The 19,300-nt window shown below is 30.3% G+C and overlaps 2 protein-coding genes and 1 pseudogene across 2 annotated transcripts; 2 read left to right on the plus strand and 1 right to left on the minus strand.

Moving 5' to 3' along the window:
• Window positions 1-5,543: 5,543 nt before the first annotated feature.
• Window positions 5,544-6,411, minus strand: LOC114184754 (dehydration-responsive element-binding protein 1B pseudogene; annotated as a pseudogene).
• A 9,146-nt stretch (window positions 6,412-15,557) lies between these two features.
• LOC114183808 (Stress responsive A/B Barrel Domain-containing protein) lies at window positions 15,558-16,572 on the plus strand. Its single transcript, XM_028070957.2, has 2 exons — window positions 15,558-15,886; window positions 16,193-16,572. The coding sequence occupies exons 1-2, from the start codon at window positions 15,759-15,761 to the stop codon at window positions 16,389-16,391; spliced, it is 327 nt and encodes a 108-aa protein (XP_027926758.2). The 5' UTR covers window positions 15,558-15,758; the 3' UTR covers window positions 16,392-16,572.
• Window positions 16,573-16,718: 146 nt separating this feature from the next.
• On the plus strand, window positions 16,719-18,081 carry LOC114183807 (uncharacterized). Its single transcript, XM_028070956.2, has 2 exons — window positions 16,719-17,717; window positions 17,838-18,081. Exons 1-2 carry the CDS (start codon window positions 16,991-16,993, stop codon window positions 17,942-17,944), a joined length of 834 nt encoding a protein of 277 aa, XP_027926757.2. The 5' UTR covers window positions 16,719-16,990; the 3' UTR covers window positions 17,945-18,081.
• Window positions 18,082-19,300: the final 1,219 nt, after the last annotated feature.

Raw genomic sequence — 19,300 nt, forward strand, 5'->3', positions numbered from 1 at the left:
TTTTTTATTGACATACTTTCATAGTCTACATAATGTTAAAGACATGAAGGTAAAGTAAACATATTTTCATACTTTACTTGCTGAGTTAGAGATGTTAATTATAGGTCTAAAATCGAGTTAAATGTGTTTAATTTGTGTGAGCTGCATATTTAAGTTGTGACTAACTCTACATAGTGTGGAAAGAATGCTTATATAAAAAAATTGTATAAAATGTCTGATTATATGAGTGTGAAAAGAACGTTGATACACCAGTGCAATGAAGGATAATGCCTACGATTATTTTCGATGTTAAACTATGGTTAATGAACCATAATATATCAAGCTGTAGTAAAAAGGAAGTCCTTTAGAATATGGTTTGATAAAATACAGTTAGCAAAATTTCATAAAATTTATGAAATGTATTATTAATATATATATATATATATATATATATATATATATATATATATACTAATAAACTATTAATTTTTTTTTAAACTGTCCAATTGGACTATGCAATATTTAATACACGTAAATTATTAATAGCATCTCCTCTTATATTAATTTTAAAAAATATACATTTTAAAAAAATGAGCTAGTACATATTTTTCTCGAAGGGAAAATTAAGCCTCATTCAACAACAATTTTGAACAAACTAAATTTAAACATATAATTAATCATTTAAAAAAAATAATTCAACATATTAAGCCCAAAAAATATATTAAACAACATATTAACAAAATAATTATTTCAAATAATAAAAAAACTCATAAATTTTTTAAAGCTAGTAGTCATGAGAGAGGAACCCGAACCTCCCCGCTCTACGAACCTCCCCGCTCATAGTCCTGCTCTATGAATCTCCCTGCTCGTAGTCCTGCTTTACAGACCTACCCACCCGTAGTCCAACACATGTGATCCACCAGCCCCGTACCTCTCTGCACGTGGCATCTCTCAAACGTGAGCACGGAACATACGAACCTATCACGCTCGTATCCCCACGCGAGAGTAACTGGATATGAATCTCCCCGCTCATATCATCACATGTTAACCACCATCCATGAACCTACCTGCTCATGGCACAGCATCTCCCGATCCAAGCATCATCGCTTAAAAGCCACGTACACAAGTCATAGACTGCTTGATTTTCGCCCGGCGCAACATCCAGCACCGCCAGGCGAAACAGGCCTAGACCGCTTGGCGGTACCTTCCCGCCGCCAGGCGCGAACGTTCTCTAGACCCACTGTTTTACAGGCGCCGCCTGGCAGAGCACACCTTGCCGCCAGGCGCCATACCAGAAGCTCCCTGCTACTGGTTTTGGCACCCAAATTGGTTGGTTCTGAAATCCATAATGCTCTAAGATGTATTACACATTTGTTTTATCGGGGTTTGTTAGTTTCCAGCCATTACACCCTCACTTTAACTTCCTATCTCCCATGCTCAAGATATTTCATTCTTACCCCTTGACTCACCAAGGTCTCTCCTCAAGCATAATTGTCCATCCAACTTAAGAAAATAGCCTAATCCCTCCCATTTGGCTTACTCCGTCCTAGAGACATAGTTCTTTCATTCCATTTGTCATACAACTTCTCACAATTAATTTGTTAGCTTCACTGCCATATACCCCCACGTATAGCTCATATGCTTATGTCAAACCCATTTAGGTACTTTCTTTCATTCTTCTATCAATATTAATCATCACACCAGTACCCAAGGCACACCATTCGCTACCTAAATACCACTATTCAGGAATATATCAAACCTCCTCATAACATACTCCACTCGTACTATACTGCCATGAGTGTTGTCCCACACAATATTGCATAATCACATGTCTTCTATTTAAGCTTACAAGTCACTAAGGACACCTAAAGCCCATAATTCATAATCACATATATTTAATAACACAGATGCAAAGTACTAGGCTTCCAACCCTAAACTATTAACTAATGTTATCCTTTCCTCTTTCTTTCCTTAACACGACTTTCAACAACCCATCACATAGTCATACCATCAAATTCAGCCTCCAAATTCAATACCAGGCAATAATTCACTCATGGTTTACTAACCCAATTTCCTTTGACATTATATCCTCTAATTCGTACATACTATGAACCATAATAATTCAATTTGGATTCTACCCATTCCAACACCCCAACTCTATCCACGATAAATTATAAAGGGTATTCTCAAAGCACCAACATACCCCAATTCTAACAATTTCATACTATTAACACATAGCATCAAACACAAGATCACAATCAGAAGTCCCAATGACCCCTGCGCACATAGCAAATCAAAAGAAACACGCGAACAACGTCGCGCCGTCTAGCAGATCTTCATCGTCGCCAGGCGGTTCATGGCAGAATCAAGAACAAGGCACACCTTTGATGTGCCGCCTGGCGGCCCAACCCTTGGGCCGCCAGGTGGTTTCTAGGAAAAATCCAGAAACCCCAATAAAATACTGCAACTAGAGTGGAAATCATGCAATTGCGATCATACAAGGTATAACATAGCGATTGCTATTAAAAACACGCAGAAACAACTCCCCTTACCTGAATTCCTCGCTCAAAATTCGAAATTGATGTGTATATTCAACCCAAGGACTCTCTTAGTTGTGGTTTCTCCTCCAACAATGGCTTCACTCTCCAATTCTTACTATAATCCCGCACCAGTCCACTAAAATTCCTCTGTCTGAGAGTTCCCACGTAGTTTCAGACCTTTCCTTGCCTAATCTCCCCTCTCTCTATCTTAATGCTCACTTAATTACTCCATTACTCCCCTAAAACGAAAAAATAAATAAAAATGGGTTAATGGTTATTCAACCCTCTTAATTGGAATGTTTTCCAGCCCCCTAATCTACCTCTCTTGACTGCTAGGGATCCTAAACCTTTCCATAATCATACCAAACGAAAATTTGGCAAAAGAAAAGTAAGTTTTGTTCTCAGCAAGATTTGAACCCACAACCCATTGATTACCAAGTCAATTGCACAACTAAACCAACCAATTCATATTTGTGATAATTCCTACAAATTTTAGGATTTCATTATCACATCTCACATTCAAATAAGTCAATAAAATAATGCACAGATTAAAATAACACACAATTAGCATACATAGGACTCAAACCCAAATCCTTTCACATAATCAAAGTACTCTCAATCATTTGAGTTAGTACTTCTTCACATTATAGTTTTCTGCATTAAATGTCTTAAAGACTTCTATTATCGGTGGTGGTGGCTGCCAGGACTCTGACATGCTCACAACTCCGAGCTGTGTGGTGTCATTCTCGATGGGGCATAGTGGTTCTCAATTCAAGAGAGAGAAAGGGAGGGAGGGAAGGAAGGAAGTCTCGTCGTTCCTAAAGAGGAAGGCACTATCGACGCCGACAAGGCTTTAAGTAGTTGGTCCGACGACGTTGTTGGGCACATTGCGAGGTAACGACTTTTGTCGGAGGCGGTAGGGTCGAGTTGCTTTGTTTTGATGGATTGGCCAGAAATAGAGGGTAGAAGAAGCTTCCACGCGCAAAGGAGAAAGCAAACAGTGGCACAGACGCCGACGATGGTGATGCCCCAGGTTGCTTGTGACGATGATGGGTGGCAGTAGAGCTTCTTCAAACTCCCATAGTTGTCACGATTTGAATAGGGGTTGAATAATGGAGAAACAAACCCTTCTCACTTAGGTAAAGAAGATGAATAGGGGTTGAATTATGGAGTACATTTTTCTTATAACCATAGCCTATACTATATAGTTAATTGATATATTTGCACCAATGATATAAAAAAGTATTAGAAGTTTAATCACAGGAATGTGGCTGTCCAAACTAGTATAAGAGATGTGCTGGTAGAAAATTACCTAAGATTTAATTATAGGATTACGGGTGAGACATGTATTTATATAAGAAATTGTATTACGGATTTGATGAAAGGGTTTTGACTACATCAATCCGAGTGAAAGATACACATATGAGTGAGTGATACACTAACTAATAAATTATATCAAATATTTAATCATAAGACTATATGAATTCATTCATATATGGAGTGGGAAACATGTCCATAAAAAATGATTTTGTAATTAATAAAAATTAAATCTTTACCCTTAATAAAAGATTTAGAAGAGAATAAGTTTTTTTATTTGTATGACCAAAAATTATTTTATCAAGACCATAGGATAGACGTCAAATGTTTTTTTACAATATCAAAGCATCCCTAGACAAACCCAATACATGTCTACCCACAAAAGATATAAGATATAAAGAAAAACAGTTTTATAAAATAAAACAGGTATAAGTAATAAAATTATACTTCATTGTTTTATTATAAACTTTTGAATCTCTATGTATAAATATAAATGTCAATACAAAATAATAGATTAAATATGTTTTTAGTCTCTTAATTAACTTTCAGTAAATTTTGGAATTAGTCAATTTCAAAATTTTGGATCAATTTAATTTTTCATCTTTCGAAATACGTATGAATTTAGTTCTTTTAATCAAAGTTTGTTAAATTTATTTGACATTTCAAGCGTATTTTATAATAGTATTTGACTTAACATTAAAGGAAAAATGTGTTAAACAATATAAACAACTCAAATACAATCCTGAAATGCGTATGAAACATCAAATAAACCCAACAAAATTTGATTAAAATGACTAAATTCACATATTTTGAAAAATGAAAGACTAAATTGGTCCAAAATTTCAAAATGAACTAACTCCAAAATTTACTGAAAGTTAAGAGATAAAAACATATTTAACCCTAAAATAATTAAAGATTAAATTTGTATGGGTATGATTATGCGATAAAATAGGAATCATATTATTTTGGACTCACTCAAAGCTTCCAGACGAGCGAAGATGCTTGCACATGTATCGCAGATTTCTCATTGAATTCAACCGGCCACATCTCCGAGAGGACCACCTTTTTTTCCTAAAAGTAATGACCACAAACTCCCCCTCCTTATAACCTTGTCTCTTTTATGACTTTCATTTTTTCTAAGTGCTTAAATCTTTTCATTTGTAAAATTCAATCCAGAATTTAGTGATGATACCGCAATAAGAAATTTCCACCAAACCTTTCTTTGTATTTTTAAATATAAAAGAATTTGGAATAAAATTATTATTTTATCAGATGCCTCATGCATGTCCGAAAATTGAAAAGTGTTCATGTAACATAGTGATCTACTTTTACCACATTAAAAAAAATATGATATTGATACTACTAAATTTTGATAACTTTCTCTTATAATATGAGATGACATCTTTTGAGTGATTTTTGAATATTGAGAATGAACAAATGAAAAATTACTTAAAAAATGTCATTTAAGATTGTAAGAAAAAATTGTTAAAATTTAGTAGTCAAAACATCATTTTCCTAAAAAATATTTAAATTTTTAGATATATGTAATCACACAAATATGTATATTTATTAATCACACTTGGAATTGGCCAAGTTGGTCTTGCTATCCATGATTTTCATTTAGTTAATTATTATTATTTGTGTTCTCATCTTTGTCAACAACACTGCCTGCTATATTACGGTGGTGAAGAATCTGACATTTTTTAAAATTCCTTCATATGAGTTTCTTTGAAGCTCTTTACATTATTATCGAACTCAAACTAAATTCTAACTAGGTAACCCAGAAAATGCTCAACTTATACCTATTAAGCCTCTGAACATATAACGAGGACACAGAAATGTTGCATGCTACGTATAATCTGCATGCATTCTTATGTTGTTAATTGTTAATATGTCCAGAGAGTGAGATCTGTTTCACAATCAACCTCGTCCCAATCAAAACTCATCATAGAAGGTGGAGTAATGAGAAGACCCTCTGCCATACTATGTAACAAACCTGGCATGTTATAAAACGCCTCTTCGTCAAAGAACACTGATTTCTTAAACTCCTCGACATCATTCACAGTCTTGTCAATTTCAACCCTTGAATCATTTGCAGAGGATGAAGAAGTGTTAGTTGAAACAAAAACCTCGGAAACATGTGCTGCAGCAGCTCTAATATCTGCAGCTGAAGATGACTTTGCAACTGGAAGAAGAGAAACCGAATCAGGGAAATTCAATGCCGCAGAGGTGCCCTTAAGTGCTAGGGCAGCCACGTCATGTGCCCTAGCTGCCATTTCTGGTGTAGAGTATGTTCCAAGCCATATCCTTGATTTGGTGTTGGGTTCACGGACTTCACACACCCATCTGTTACCGTTTCTCTGACGAACTCCTCTATACACTGGATGTCGTGTTTCTTGAAACTTTTTTCTCCCGGCTTTTCTCTTGTGAGAACCACACGGTTTTTGTGTGGGCAATGGTGAATTTTCCGATGGAGAATTCGGGTTGCAGAGTTGGCTCTGAGAAGAAGTAGATGATGGCGATGAAGAGAAAGAGTAGTCATCATTGTTCATGGTTACGTCCACGATGATGAAGAATGAAATAGTTGATGAATGATGAGTACAGGTGAAAAAGAAAAATGCTGTTATATATAGACTGAGAAGAGTAGTACAATTTCATGTCTTTTAAACCAAACATGTACAAAAATCGAAAGAGAAAGAAAGATATGCTACAGAACCACCAGGTTGCGAGGAACACGTGCTACACAAGGAATCAAATGTTCATGGCCAAAATTGGAAGTTAACTGAAAAGGACATAATTATTAATTTTGTAGAATATATTGACCTTGAATTTGAAGTCTAAAATTTGGTTCATGTTGGAAACAATATGAATGTTAATTGACATTTATACGACAAAGCATTAATCAGAGTCTCGTATCTGAGAATGATTTGGAACTGTACAAAGGACAGCATGACACACGTTGCAACTTTTTGTTCTTTAGAAAATAATTTGTTTCAAACATGATCCTATGATAAAATTAGGTACACTTTAGTAGGCGTTTAAATTTATTTTTCACTTGTTAAAATTTAAGAATATAGAAATTTGAAATTTAAGGATATTGAAGTTTAAATTATGATTATTTATTATAGTGTCTAACATTATTATAATTTTATTTAAACCGTCCAACATTTACCTTCTATATTATATGAGATTTTGTCTTAAGTGTCTTCACAAATTTCTGTTAGTTTTTTTTAATTATATATTATATTTTGTCTTCATATATGTCTTATGCATATAATTGTATTTTTTTTTCATTGTAAAGTTTATGCTGCGAGACAATGAAAGTATAAATGACAACAATACATGTACATGTGAACGTGAATATTTAGATAAAATTGACGACAAATAATTAATGTTCATAAATATTTATTATTTACGAATAACATGTATTTTAATAAAAATTTATAGAGATATCATATTATTCCTATTCATGAATATTCATTATCCAAAAAAATTAAAATTAAAATTAATTTATATATTAACTTTAATTAAAATTAAAATTTAATTTATATTTTATTAGATTAAATTAAATTAAAATTAAATTTTAATTTTTTTTAAATTTTCTTTAAACTTTATTTTAAAATATTTTTTTAAATATTCATGTATATTTACGAATAATAAGTTCTACATTATTTACACCCTATCCACGTTCCCGTTCCATTCCTCTAAAAGCAGTATTCGAAATCATTAAAGTTGTTGAAAGAAGCATTATGGAAATCTGACTCATCAAATTGTGGGAATGGTTCTGACCACAAGAAAAAGAGAAGTCCAACATAGAAATAGGAAAAGTTTCACATTAAATTGGTGTTTGTAAACTTTTTTTTTTCTTACAAATCTTATGATAAATGTCAACGCTGTTTGATGATTGGTCAATGTTTAAAAATCGTAACTTCTAAATTTGTTGTTGACTAATTAGGCCGAGTTCAGCGCCCAATTTTGTACCAGACTTCTACAAATGAGTTGACTTATTGTATAACAATGGTGTCTACTCAATAAAACTTAATAATATAATTAAGTTAATTTTCATCATATAATAATATAAATGAATGGGTATGTGATTATGGATAAATATGAAATACACAAAAAAAATATGATATAAATGATATGATTATAATACAGTTAAACATGTCTTTGTGTTAGAGATTATTTTACAGCGAAATTTTATGATTATTTTACAGAAACGGCTACAGGGACGAATGGATGATGATATTAAGGTCGCCGAGAAATTTTACAACGAAAAAGAAATTTAAATAACGAAACTATAAACACAAACCTGTTTACGATCCATAAACATTATGGAGTTCTGGAAAAAGTTGTTAAAATTAAAGCGTTTTGCACTTTTGTCCTCCATGTAAGCAGATGAAAATGGAAATCTGTAGGACACCCGATTTTCTAATTCAGGAACGTAAAAATGAAAAACCAAAGCACTGGATGTGTACACTACACGAAACTGAAAAGCCAAATCAAATCTGCAATGCACTCTTTGCAGAGATACGAAAAGACTCTCTGAACTTTTTGAAATATGCGTTGTCGCCAAAAACTCACATATTTTTTCACCAAATAATTATTAATATATCTCACATATTTTCCCTTTTAACTTTTTATTATTCTAGAAACACACAGTGCTTTTTTAAGTGCTTTAAGTAGATTTTTCAAAAGAATATTTTTTTATGTTTAGATTCCCCTATAACTAATTTAAATATAAATTAAAACTATATCAATGAATAAAATAACAATAATATAAATATAAAATACACACAACAGCAATATAAAAAAAAACAAAAAAAATCCGTGCGTACGCACGGGTCTCATAGTGACATATAAAAACAAATACTGAATACATGTCCAATTTGATAAAAGAAATAGTGAATGCTATTTCATGAACGGAACCTTTAAAGTCAACGAAAACAAATATTACACATAAAGTGTTTCTTTTCCAGTTTTTTCATAAATAAAAATTGTTTTAAAAGAAAAAACACACAATTTTTCTTACAAAAAGTATATGTGTGTAAATAAATAATTTAAACACGCGAAAACCAATTTTACGTCGGTGGTCCTGTTTTTGTTGTTTAACAATATAACTCCACGTGTGCCATTGACCTCTCTAATCATGAAATGTGTACGCTTTTGACATCACATGGCTGAAGTCAACGTTGACTACTGCATCAAGTCAACTGTATTCTCTACCAGTTATTATATAATAATTATTTTTAAAATATCGGTTTTATTGTTCATTTTTCTTGTAGTTTTTAGGAGAACTTTTTATTTATATTAGTCGATTATGCTTAAATAACACTTTCATGTTTTTACATAAATGTAGTTAAGTTAAGATTATCATAATCCTGACATTAGTGCAAATCAGGCCCATGTGAGCACAATTGAAGTACCATTATGCCCTGGGTTCCCCAACTGGAAGATACATTTTTATTATAAAACAAAATTTTGAATTTATTTATTTTATCAGAAAAATTCTTCAATTAGAATACTAAACATTTTTTTTAATTGGAGAGGATATATTAGATATCGGGATGGACGGTGAGGACTGAACTTACTTATTACTGGTCATGTTTTAAAACATTCATTCTATTTTTATTTATATATAAAATTTTGTAATAGATATTTTTTGTTTTTATATAAAAAGTTAATTTTAGAATATAATTTAAATAAAATTACACACTAAAACCTTTATTATGAATAAATTTTAAAAAATTAGACAGTTACATTAAAGTATAAGTTCGATTTTGTTTAAAATAGTTTTAATTTTGTAAATCTAAATAAAAGATATAAATATGTAAAATCATATTTTAAATAAATTTTCAATAATTAATATTTATTTATATAATAATTATTCTTTTTTATTTTTTAAATTTTCAAATAAAATTTATTAACAATGATTAACAAATAATATTATCCATAAACTAAATAATATAATATTCATATTAAATATCCATTAAAAATATTGCAAATATTCTTAAAAAAAATTCATATAATATCCATAATGAATTTTACGTATAAATAATACAAAATGTGTATTTTTTTTTATCACATTAAGTCTTGTTTTGATGATTAAAGTAATTTTCCTTAGAAAAAGTTTTTATATTGATTTATTTATTTATTTTACTTTTTTTCTTTTTCCTCTCACAATAAGTTGTCATAACAAAATTGTAGATAGAATTACCATAGTCCATTATGTTTTTGTCACTCCTTCACCTTTATTCCCATTGTTTACACCTGCATCCAAGAATCACATATTGTGTTTGAATAAATTTTTATGAATTTCTTTCTTTTAATATTTTTTAAGAAAATATTTAATTAAATTAGTCTGTATTCGAAACTCTATTTAAAAAATAACAAAATTTGTATAAAAACTATTATTTCAATTTAAAAAGTATCCTGTAATTTTAGTTTAAATCATTTCAATTTTTTGATTGGTAAGTTTTAAAGACAGTCAGAATATACGAAGATCAGAATATAGGAAGAGTTCAATTTACATTCTCATATTCTATGATGAGACATATATCTTTAATGATCAAAAGAAAAACATTTTTATGCCAAAATCATGTTTATTAAATTCAACATGCTATTAGTAGATATTTAATTTTAATTAAATTTAAAAATGTTAAATATATGACTACAATGTTCAATAAAATAAAATTGATTTGAATTTTCCGTCCAAAACCTAAAGACACCCTTCTTATAATAATCCCCACAAAAGATGTATCACATTTTATTTTGGTTAAAAATGAATCACATTGAAACAGATACATGGCAATGATGATGCACCCAAAAGCCATTTTCAGAAAATGACATAACATGAACGAAGACACTTTACTTTATCACTTTTACCAAATTTGGTTCTCTTCTAATTTCTCACGATTATACAATTAAAAAAACTTTTATTGTTTAATTCTCCAATCACAAGAGTTCATTGGAAAGTTGCCTTTTGCAAACTTAAATGGTAAATTTCATTCACATAATCGTACTTTGATAGCTAATTAAAATAAAATAATTATTTATTGATTTAAATTTCTAAACTACTAATAGTTTTATTTACAATAATTTGTTAATTATGTTTCTTGTGCCTGATTAACAGTTGTCATTTTCTAATGGAATGCCATACTATTGCTCAACACATCTTTTTGTTGTAAGGGAACATAATTTTTTTTTTCTGTTTTGGCTTAATTATTTGTTATCACATATCATATTTTTTCTTTTATATTTTATTTCACAGATTGTTATTATACAATGATAATTTTAGTGGTAGAGTTTTCTTACGAATCAGTGTAAATATGTGAAATTATTATAAAAATAGATTACGGTTATCCAAAAAACGTAGTATGTATTGAAGATGTAACATTTTGAAATTATTGAAAAAGAATAGAACACAGTTTAATTAAACTGTAATTTTTATGAAGGAACTATAGTTTATATTGAGATAGATTACGATTTTAAGTGAATCGTAATTTATACTGTTTTTAATATTAAGTTTTTTTATTCTCACTCTGTCCATGAAAGTTATTATGGTCTCTCCTTGGTATTAAACACAGACTTTTCCTTCTCTGGTGCAAAATATTGGTTCTTCCTCTTTTCTTGCTTTGACTCCCTCCACTTAGGTTTCGTCTCTTTTCTTCTTATTTTTCTTTCTCTTCCATTTATGTTTCTCTTGTGTTTGACTATTTGCGCTATCATAATTAACATTATCATATTTTATTTTTCATTTCTTTTTATCAAAAAAATTAAAAAGAATATCAACAGAATTTGATTATCAAAAAGTTATAAATAAAAAGAATTATTTATAAAGTTTGTTACCCTAATACAAAATTAAAAACAAAACCGCAGATCCAGTCCGATTCGAAAAATCTATAAATAAGAGATTTGGCAAACTAAGTTTGATTTTGTTGTAACTTATCTCGTTACAAAGGAAAAGATCGGAATATAGTTTGTTGTTTAATTCTCCCTAGTGTTGACTCCATTTACAAAGTTTATTGCAGAGTTACCTGTTTTTTTTTTTAAATTTAAATTCTAAAGTTCATTCACATAATCATACTTTGATAGTTCATTAAAATAAAATGATCATTTAATGATTTGAATTTCTAAACTACTAACTAATAATTGTACTTAGAATAATTTGCTAATTATATTTATTGTGCCTAATTAATCGTTGTCATTTTCGAAGGACTACCATAGGATTGCTCAAAGGAAAATATGGTTCATTTTTTTTTAGGTGGGTTAACCCACCAACCCGTGGTGGATTGAGCCGGGTTAAAAATTTTCTGACTCATCATAAAGTGAATCGGGTTGGATTCACTCATTTTCAACCCAACTCGTGGTGAGCCAACCCATGTAAGCCGGGTTGGCTCACTTTGACATGTGTACTTTTAGTGGTAGAGTTTCTTTATATGTTAAGTTATTATGCGGAGAGATTAATGTTTTCCAAAAATTGTAGTCCATATTGAAATGATGATATTTTTAAGATTATTGAAGAAGAATAGATTACACTTTAATTAAAATTTTATCTAAAGGAATCCTAGTAAGATAGATTACAAATTTAAGTGAATTGTAGTTTATACTATCTCAAATAGATTAAACTTTTTCATTTTTACTTTCATTATCGTTTCTCGTTGTTGGATGCAAAATTTTCCTTCTCATCATTGATAAAAAAGAGATTTCTACGTCAAATAACAAATTTAAAAAATCAACATCGTAAAAAAAAACACTGACATTTTTAGAGTTTCTGTGGATTTTTTAACAACGATTGTCTAAATAACCGTCATTAAAAATGAGATAAATAAGAAATAATGATAATTATATAGATAGCCATCGTTGAAAGCGAGACAGATGAGAATCAAAGACAGTTATATAGAAAATATAATACTTTCACACACAAAAAAGTGAGAGGTTATCTCCCATACAACTTTCATTTTAAACATTTCATAACAAGATCTATATAATATATTTATACTTATACAAGGAAATATTACTTCCATGATAACTATTTTGCTCTCTAACTTCAATAATTTGATGCATACATCTTCCACACATTTGTCCATTCACATCTAACTAGGTACAAATGTAATTTATAATATCATATAAAACAAGCAAATTATAATGGTACAACACAACTTTTAGACTATTTAAAATTAACTTTGATAAAGAGAAAAATACCTCATTTGACACATAGTAATATCGCTTCAACGATTTTTCTTTTCACTTGATCCACATTTCTCATAAAAATCATAAATTTTTGACTATTGAAATATTGTTAAAATGAAGAGAATTGCTTGAATTGGATTCTTATTATAACATGAATAATATCTCCAAAATCTACTTAATTTTTCTTTAATAATGCTGTTTGAGTTAGATCCTTACTATAATTTGAACAAGATCTTCAAAATTTACTCAATTTCTCTTTAATGAATTATTGCGTGAACAAAAAATTTCATTTATGATATAAAAAAGTCTTACATTGTATCAAGACAAATCTTGTACCATTTATCATCAATTCTAGAATCATTCCACCTAATAAGTTAAACACAACAAAACAAACTCTAAATAAATTTGGACATAATAATATTAGTTTCAATTAAAATTTCAATTCAACGTGTCGTTGAATTAAAATTTCAGACACATGACTACAATTGAACAATTACATATCATCACATAAATTCTAAATTTATGTCATCAAATACTATATAGACTAATTAAGTCTCACTCATAAATTATACGCAACCTTAGTTCACCAAATCAAATAATAAGAAGTTTTTTGGAAAATAAGAAATAGGGTCTTTTGTAGGGATGTCAAAGTTGGTCAGGCCTCCCAGCCCACCAAGAAAAGGGCGGGTCGGGTTAAAATTTCCAACCTATCAACCTATTGTAACTCGGTTTGCCTAGCCCGCCATTTTAGCGGGCCAAAACGGGTCAGCCTGTCGTGAGCCGACAACCCTTTTTTTGTTTTAATTTATTTAATGTTTAAAATTAAAAATAATACTTTTTTTAAATTATATAAATAAATAAATATATATATATATATATATATATATATATATATATATAATAGATTTATAAACAAAATTTTTAAAAAAGCTAAAAATAATTTAAAAAAATAAAAAAAAAGAGACGAGTCAGTCCGTCGGCCCGCCGATCCTCCCTAAGACGAGATAGGTTACAATATTCAACCCGTTTATTGGTGGTGGGCCAGTTCGGCCCAACCCGTTTTTCACGGGCCAAAGACCTTATTTGCCATCCCTAGTCTTTTGTTCTTTTATCTCTTAAATTTAACACATTTACCATGCTTATCTAAAATCTCTTAATACCAAGGTTTCACACCAATACATACAAAAAAAAAATGATCAATCATAAATAAAATTGAAGTTTAAATAAACTTCATTGCCCTTGAGCTTTCTTTGTATCCTAAAAAATAAAAGTTGAAGAAGAAATAATGGAATTAAACAGTTTCTTGATTACCCCAAAAATTCCAATATGGAAAACTTGAACAAGCTTAAAACTCAGACACCTCATTTTTCAAACAATTCTAAACATGCAAATTCAAAAAGTTGTTAAATTATGAAAAGAAGAAGCAATTCTATATTTCTGATAACACCCCACATATTTACAAAGCTCAACTCCTCCGTATTTTAAGTCCGTTACAATTTCAACTCACACACCAATAGTCCAAACTTATTTATTATCTACACCACCCAAAATTATTATTCTCACTCAGCTGATCACAAATATCATCGCTTTTAAAAAGTCTAAAACATTACATCACACACATCTTAAATGCATGATTACTTAAATTAAATATGGTATTATAATAATGTATATATTTTTTATTTCTACTCTAATATCAGATATCTGTTACGGTTACGATTATACAAATGCGATACAGTGATACAATAATCAATATACAATAATGTATATATTCATATCCAAAATATACATTATTCGCATTTTATATGTAAGGTCAGTAAATTAATACAAAATTACTACTAAATAAAAAATTTAGTCTTAAATCATTATACCTAAACTTAAATGCTTAAAACATATAAGTTATAGCTAAATAATGTAAATCTAAAAAAAAAGGCTAAATATTAAACACAAATCACATTTAACCATCAAAATTTGAATGGTTATAAACTTGATCAAATCTAACAAAAAGTTACAAGAATTCTTGAACTTCAATAATTGAATTGAAGTTGTCATTTGATTGAAGCCAGTTGTAAAGAATTCCACTCAACATACTCTCTTTCTATCTGAGGTTTAGTTTATATGTTTTGATCAAGCTTCAATATTTTAAAAAGTCATGAATAATTAAAAAATAATTTTGTATAACAGTTTAAAATGTTCACTATACATTTAAAACATAATTCTGTTCCAAGAAATTAAGGTGACGACAGTGAAATTTGTAAAGGTGAAGACAAGTGCAATAATTTACGTAGACGGTGCACATGCTAAGGACATGGAGAAAAGTTGAGGTTGTATCAGACCACTTTTCTGCACACACACATATAGCACAAAAGAAAAAGGTAGTGAAGAAAGAAAAGTTGTTCCATGTATAATGATGATGTTCTGTGATTCAAAAATGAGGCCAATTATCACTCAAACTTGTCCAAGGACCCCATTCATGTGCCAAACCACACAATTTTTACTATGCCATGGAAACAAGATGTGCATTATAGTGGGTCTAAAGCTGAAAGTATCAGTACCTTTCCCACCTTTCCTTAGATTCAGCTGTGGATGCTGTCTCCTGTCACTTTTCTTTTTTCTTTTACAACTTCATTTCTATAGCAATGAAAGGAGTCATGGGGTTCTGACAAACAGCAGATCAAGAACGTGAGCCACATTTTCAATATATATTTGTCTGAAAGGAACAAGCTTTGTGGTATGCTAGCAATGGGGGAATTCAAACACTTTGTGATTGTTAAGTTCAAGGAAGGTGTGGCAGTTGATGAGCTCACAAAAGGGATGGAGAAGTTGGTCTCAGAGATTGATGCTGTCAAGTCCTTTGAATGGTATGTTTTCTCTTTTCTTAATTACCTTGTACTTTCCAAAACATCGTTAAAAATCTCAGGTCGATAAGATATAAAACGAGTTTATAATATATAATTGAGTACAAATCTTATCTTACAAATCGGTCTACAGAATTGAGTTAGGTTTAAAGTTCATTTCTTAACGAAATGTTCTCATGAATACTTTTTCTTTCACATGAATGTTCTTTCATACACACCAACCTGATAAGAACTGAATCTCTGACGGTTTTTTGCTTTTGGCTCTGATACTGATATTGTCATGTGTTTGATTGCATTTATGTTGAAAAGGGGAAGGGACATTGAAAGCTTAGATGTGCTGAGACAAGGTTTCACTCATGCCTTTTTAATGACATTCAACAAGAAAGAAGACTTTGCTGCATTTCAAAGCCACCCGAATCATGTTGAGTTTTCCACAACATTTTCAGCAGCAATTGAGAACATTGTGCTGCTGGATTTCCCATCTACTCTTGTCAAGGCCCCAGCATGATCCTCAACATAATATTCCACCAATAAAAAAACCCTCTTCAAATTTGTTTAGTCTATGTTTTAGCTTGTGTTTCTCTATCTGCAGTTCTGTCATGAGTTGTTGTTACTGCTACATCTCGTGCACTTTGAACTCGTAGTATTATGGATTATGAATTATAATGATGAACTTTTTTGCCTTATAATTGATGAATATACACTTCTAGGAGTTAGTATTTTGCATTTCAAATCGCTATTTAGTTTTTGTTTCATTAAAACAAACACAAAATATACCATCATAAGCATAAATAGAAAAAGTAACTTTTACATGGCAGAGAATGAGAATCAATGTTTCAATGGTACGGAACATGCATAGCTTGAAAACAATGCTTGATGAATCCAATTTAGTTGTTTTCCATGTGAAAAGACATGGAAAATCACAAAAATATAAGCTTAATGATTCCCACAAAAAGCAATAAGAACTTTTTCAGGTATTAACATGGAGCCAACTTTCAAAAGCAGAAGATTCTCAATATCTACCTTTATGTATTGTAATATAGCGTCATTACATGACTCACAATTTGATAGCTGAAGCCTGTTGAGTTGCATTTATAGGGAAAAGAGATGAACATGAAGCCATTCAACAAAATCCAAATTCTCTATTATTTGTTCATCTTCCACACCACACTATGTACTCCCATAGAACAGCACAATCATACCAACTACTGCAGTGATAGCAAAACTGAATCATCTTTCTTGAATCCAAATTCTTCTATTACATCCCTATTAAGCAAAATCACCATATGCAGATCTCAGAATCTCTACTTGAGAACATCTCTTGGACTTTTCCAAGTTTCTTCACTTGACTATGATGCTAGATTACTAACCATATCTCACCCTTGTTCTTCTTCTCTCCATTATATTTCTCCTCTGGCTGTTACTGCAGGCTTTCAATCTCCTCCAGAACCTAACTCACTCCTTCTTTTCAACTGTTCAAGCACAACAGATTCCATTCCACCATTTATCCGAAATGGCAAAGGCTTGCTACATAACTGTGGAAATGCTGCTTCAACTTCTTCTAGGGTTCAAGGGCAAGAGAAAAGTCCAAATTCAAGTTTAGTTATTGAAGATCTTCAAAGGGCTGTGGACAAGGGCTTTCAACCTAAAGATTTGAACTGCTCTCACTATAGCTGGATGCATAGAAGCTCCTCAAATGGTGAAGGGTATGTGTTGGGAACAAGGATGTCCTTTGATGTGCCAAATCATGTGGAAGATCTTTGTAAAGAGTGTGAAAAGCCTAATGGAAACTGTGGTGTAGGGTTGAAGTGTTTGTGCCATGCAAAAGAGTGCAGTGAGTGCCTTCATCTATCACATGTTCAAAGTCTTTCTTTTACTTTACTTCTTCCATTCTAGTTTAATTAATTTTGCTTCCACCCAGAATTGCTTTGTGACTCTGATGATGTTTTTGCAGAAGACAAGATCATCTCAGAAAGTGGGTCCATGAAATCTGTTGGTAATAATGTTCTTCTCTCTTTCCTTTCTGTCATTGGTGTTGTAGCTTTCTTCAAGGATGTGTAGGTAGCGGTTTTTAAGGATGAATATATTTTTATCACCAACACTTTGTTGCTATATATGATTATGTTACTTACGATTTAATATCAAACACTTAAATTGATGTTCTCTATTTTAATGAAACAGATCCTTAATTTTTATCATATGGAAGGTTTTGTATAATTATATAATGCACCTATTGTACATAGGAAAACTAGTAATGAATGACATTTCAAATTGTTGGCAGCAAAAAAGAACAGAAGCAGATTAATGAGGTGATAGTTTTAATTATTTACCCTGTTTTTGTCCAATATACTTGTTGTTTTATTTAGTTCTTCACAAAATTTATAACAAAGGAAATTTTAAATGTGAAGTATATATATATATATATATATATATATATATATATATATATATATATATATATATATATATATGTCAGAAGAAGTAACAGAGATTGAGATTTCAAATGTAATACAAGTGAAAACCTTCAATTTCTGGATGTACTCTGTATAAGAATTTGTGAATCTCACTATAAAGAAACAATACTATTTTTCTTGCTACGTTTAACCTAGACTTGAAGGACATATTTAGTGGTTTAATATGATATTATTATTTTTATTTTTTTTTCGTTATACTAAACTAGAATAATTGTATTGTTCTTCATATCCCAGTCATGTTGGTATAGGATATTTCTTATCCGAGAGAAAATTTAGTTAGAATGTAACCAATTATATCCTATACCAACATTCTAAATATATCTTTGAGTAGTGTATGTTCAATGTATATTACCAATTACAATATTAATAATTAAATGATAATTATTTAATACTTTTATTTAAAATATTTGAAGCATAATAATAATTTAATTATTAAAAATATATTATAACATGCAAAGTATATCTACAGAAAATCTATCAGTATTTTAGGTAGTTTTGGTTGTTTCAATGCATCATCACTTGTTACGTCACCATTTGTTGGCATGTATGATTGATTATAAGTGAATTAATTGTATTTAAATCGAGATACACATATTATATATATATATATATATATATATATATATATATATATCCATAACAAATTACACAAATACATTATTATTGGAAATCTCAATTGTCAATGATGAATTCCTCGATAATATGACAATGAATATTATAACATCATTCTCATGAGACGTTGATTGATGTAACTTATCACTAATCAATTTTCTTAGGAGATATCGAAGAATGTAACTTATCACTAATCAACCTTATGAAAGGTTCATACTGAACGTACTTCATTCAAGACTAACACTTGATTCATAAAAAATATTATTGATAGAAATTAAGATAGTGCATAACCCATTTATTAAATATTAGAAATTCAAGGGTGAGTCTAAAT

Source organism: Vigna unguiculata, chromosome 5 (genome assembly GCF_037176805.1).
Source record: "Vigna unguiculata cultivar grain cowpea cultivar isolate G323 ecotype 2 chromosome 5, ASM3717680v1, whole genome shotgun sequence".
Lineage (NCBI taxonomy): Eukaryota > Viridiplantae > Streptophyta > Magnoliopsida > Fabales > Fabaceae > Vigna > Vigna unguiculata.

What these genes read in the sequence shown, in the direction of transcription:
- LOC114183808 (XM_028070957.2), top strand. Translation starts at nt 15,759, where the DNA reads ATGCTAGCAATGGGGGAATTCAAACACTTTGTGATTGTTAAGTTCAAG. An exon ending in GCTGTCAAGTCCTTTGAATG is followed by an intron (nt 15,887 to 16,192) that starts GTATGTTTTCTC and finishes TATGTTGAAAAG; the next exon opens with GGGAAGGGACATTGAAAGCT.
- LOC114183807 (XM_028070956.2), top strand. Translation starts at nt 16,991, where the DNA reads ATGAACATGAAGCCATTCAACAAAATCCAAATTCTCTATTATTTGTTC. An exon ending in GTGCCATGCAAAAGAGTGCA is followed by an intron (nt 17,718 to 17,837) that starts GTGAGTGCCTTC and finishes ATGTTTTTGCAG; the next exon opens with AAGACAAGATCATCTCAGAA.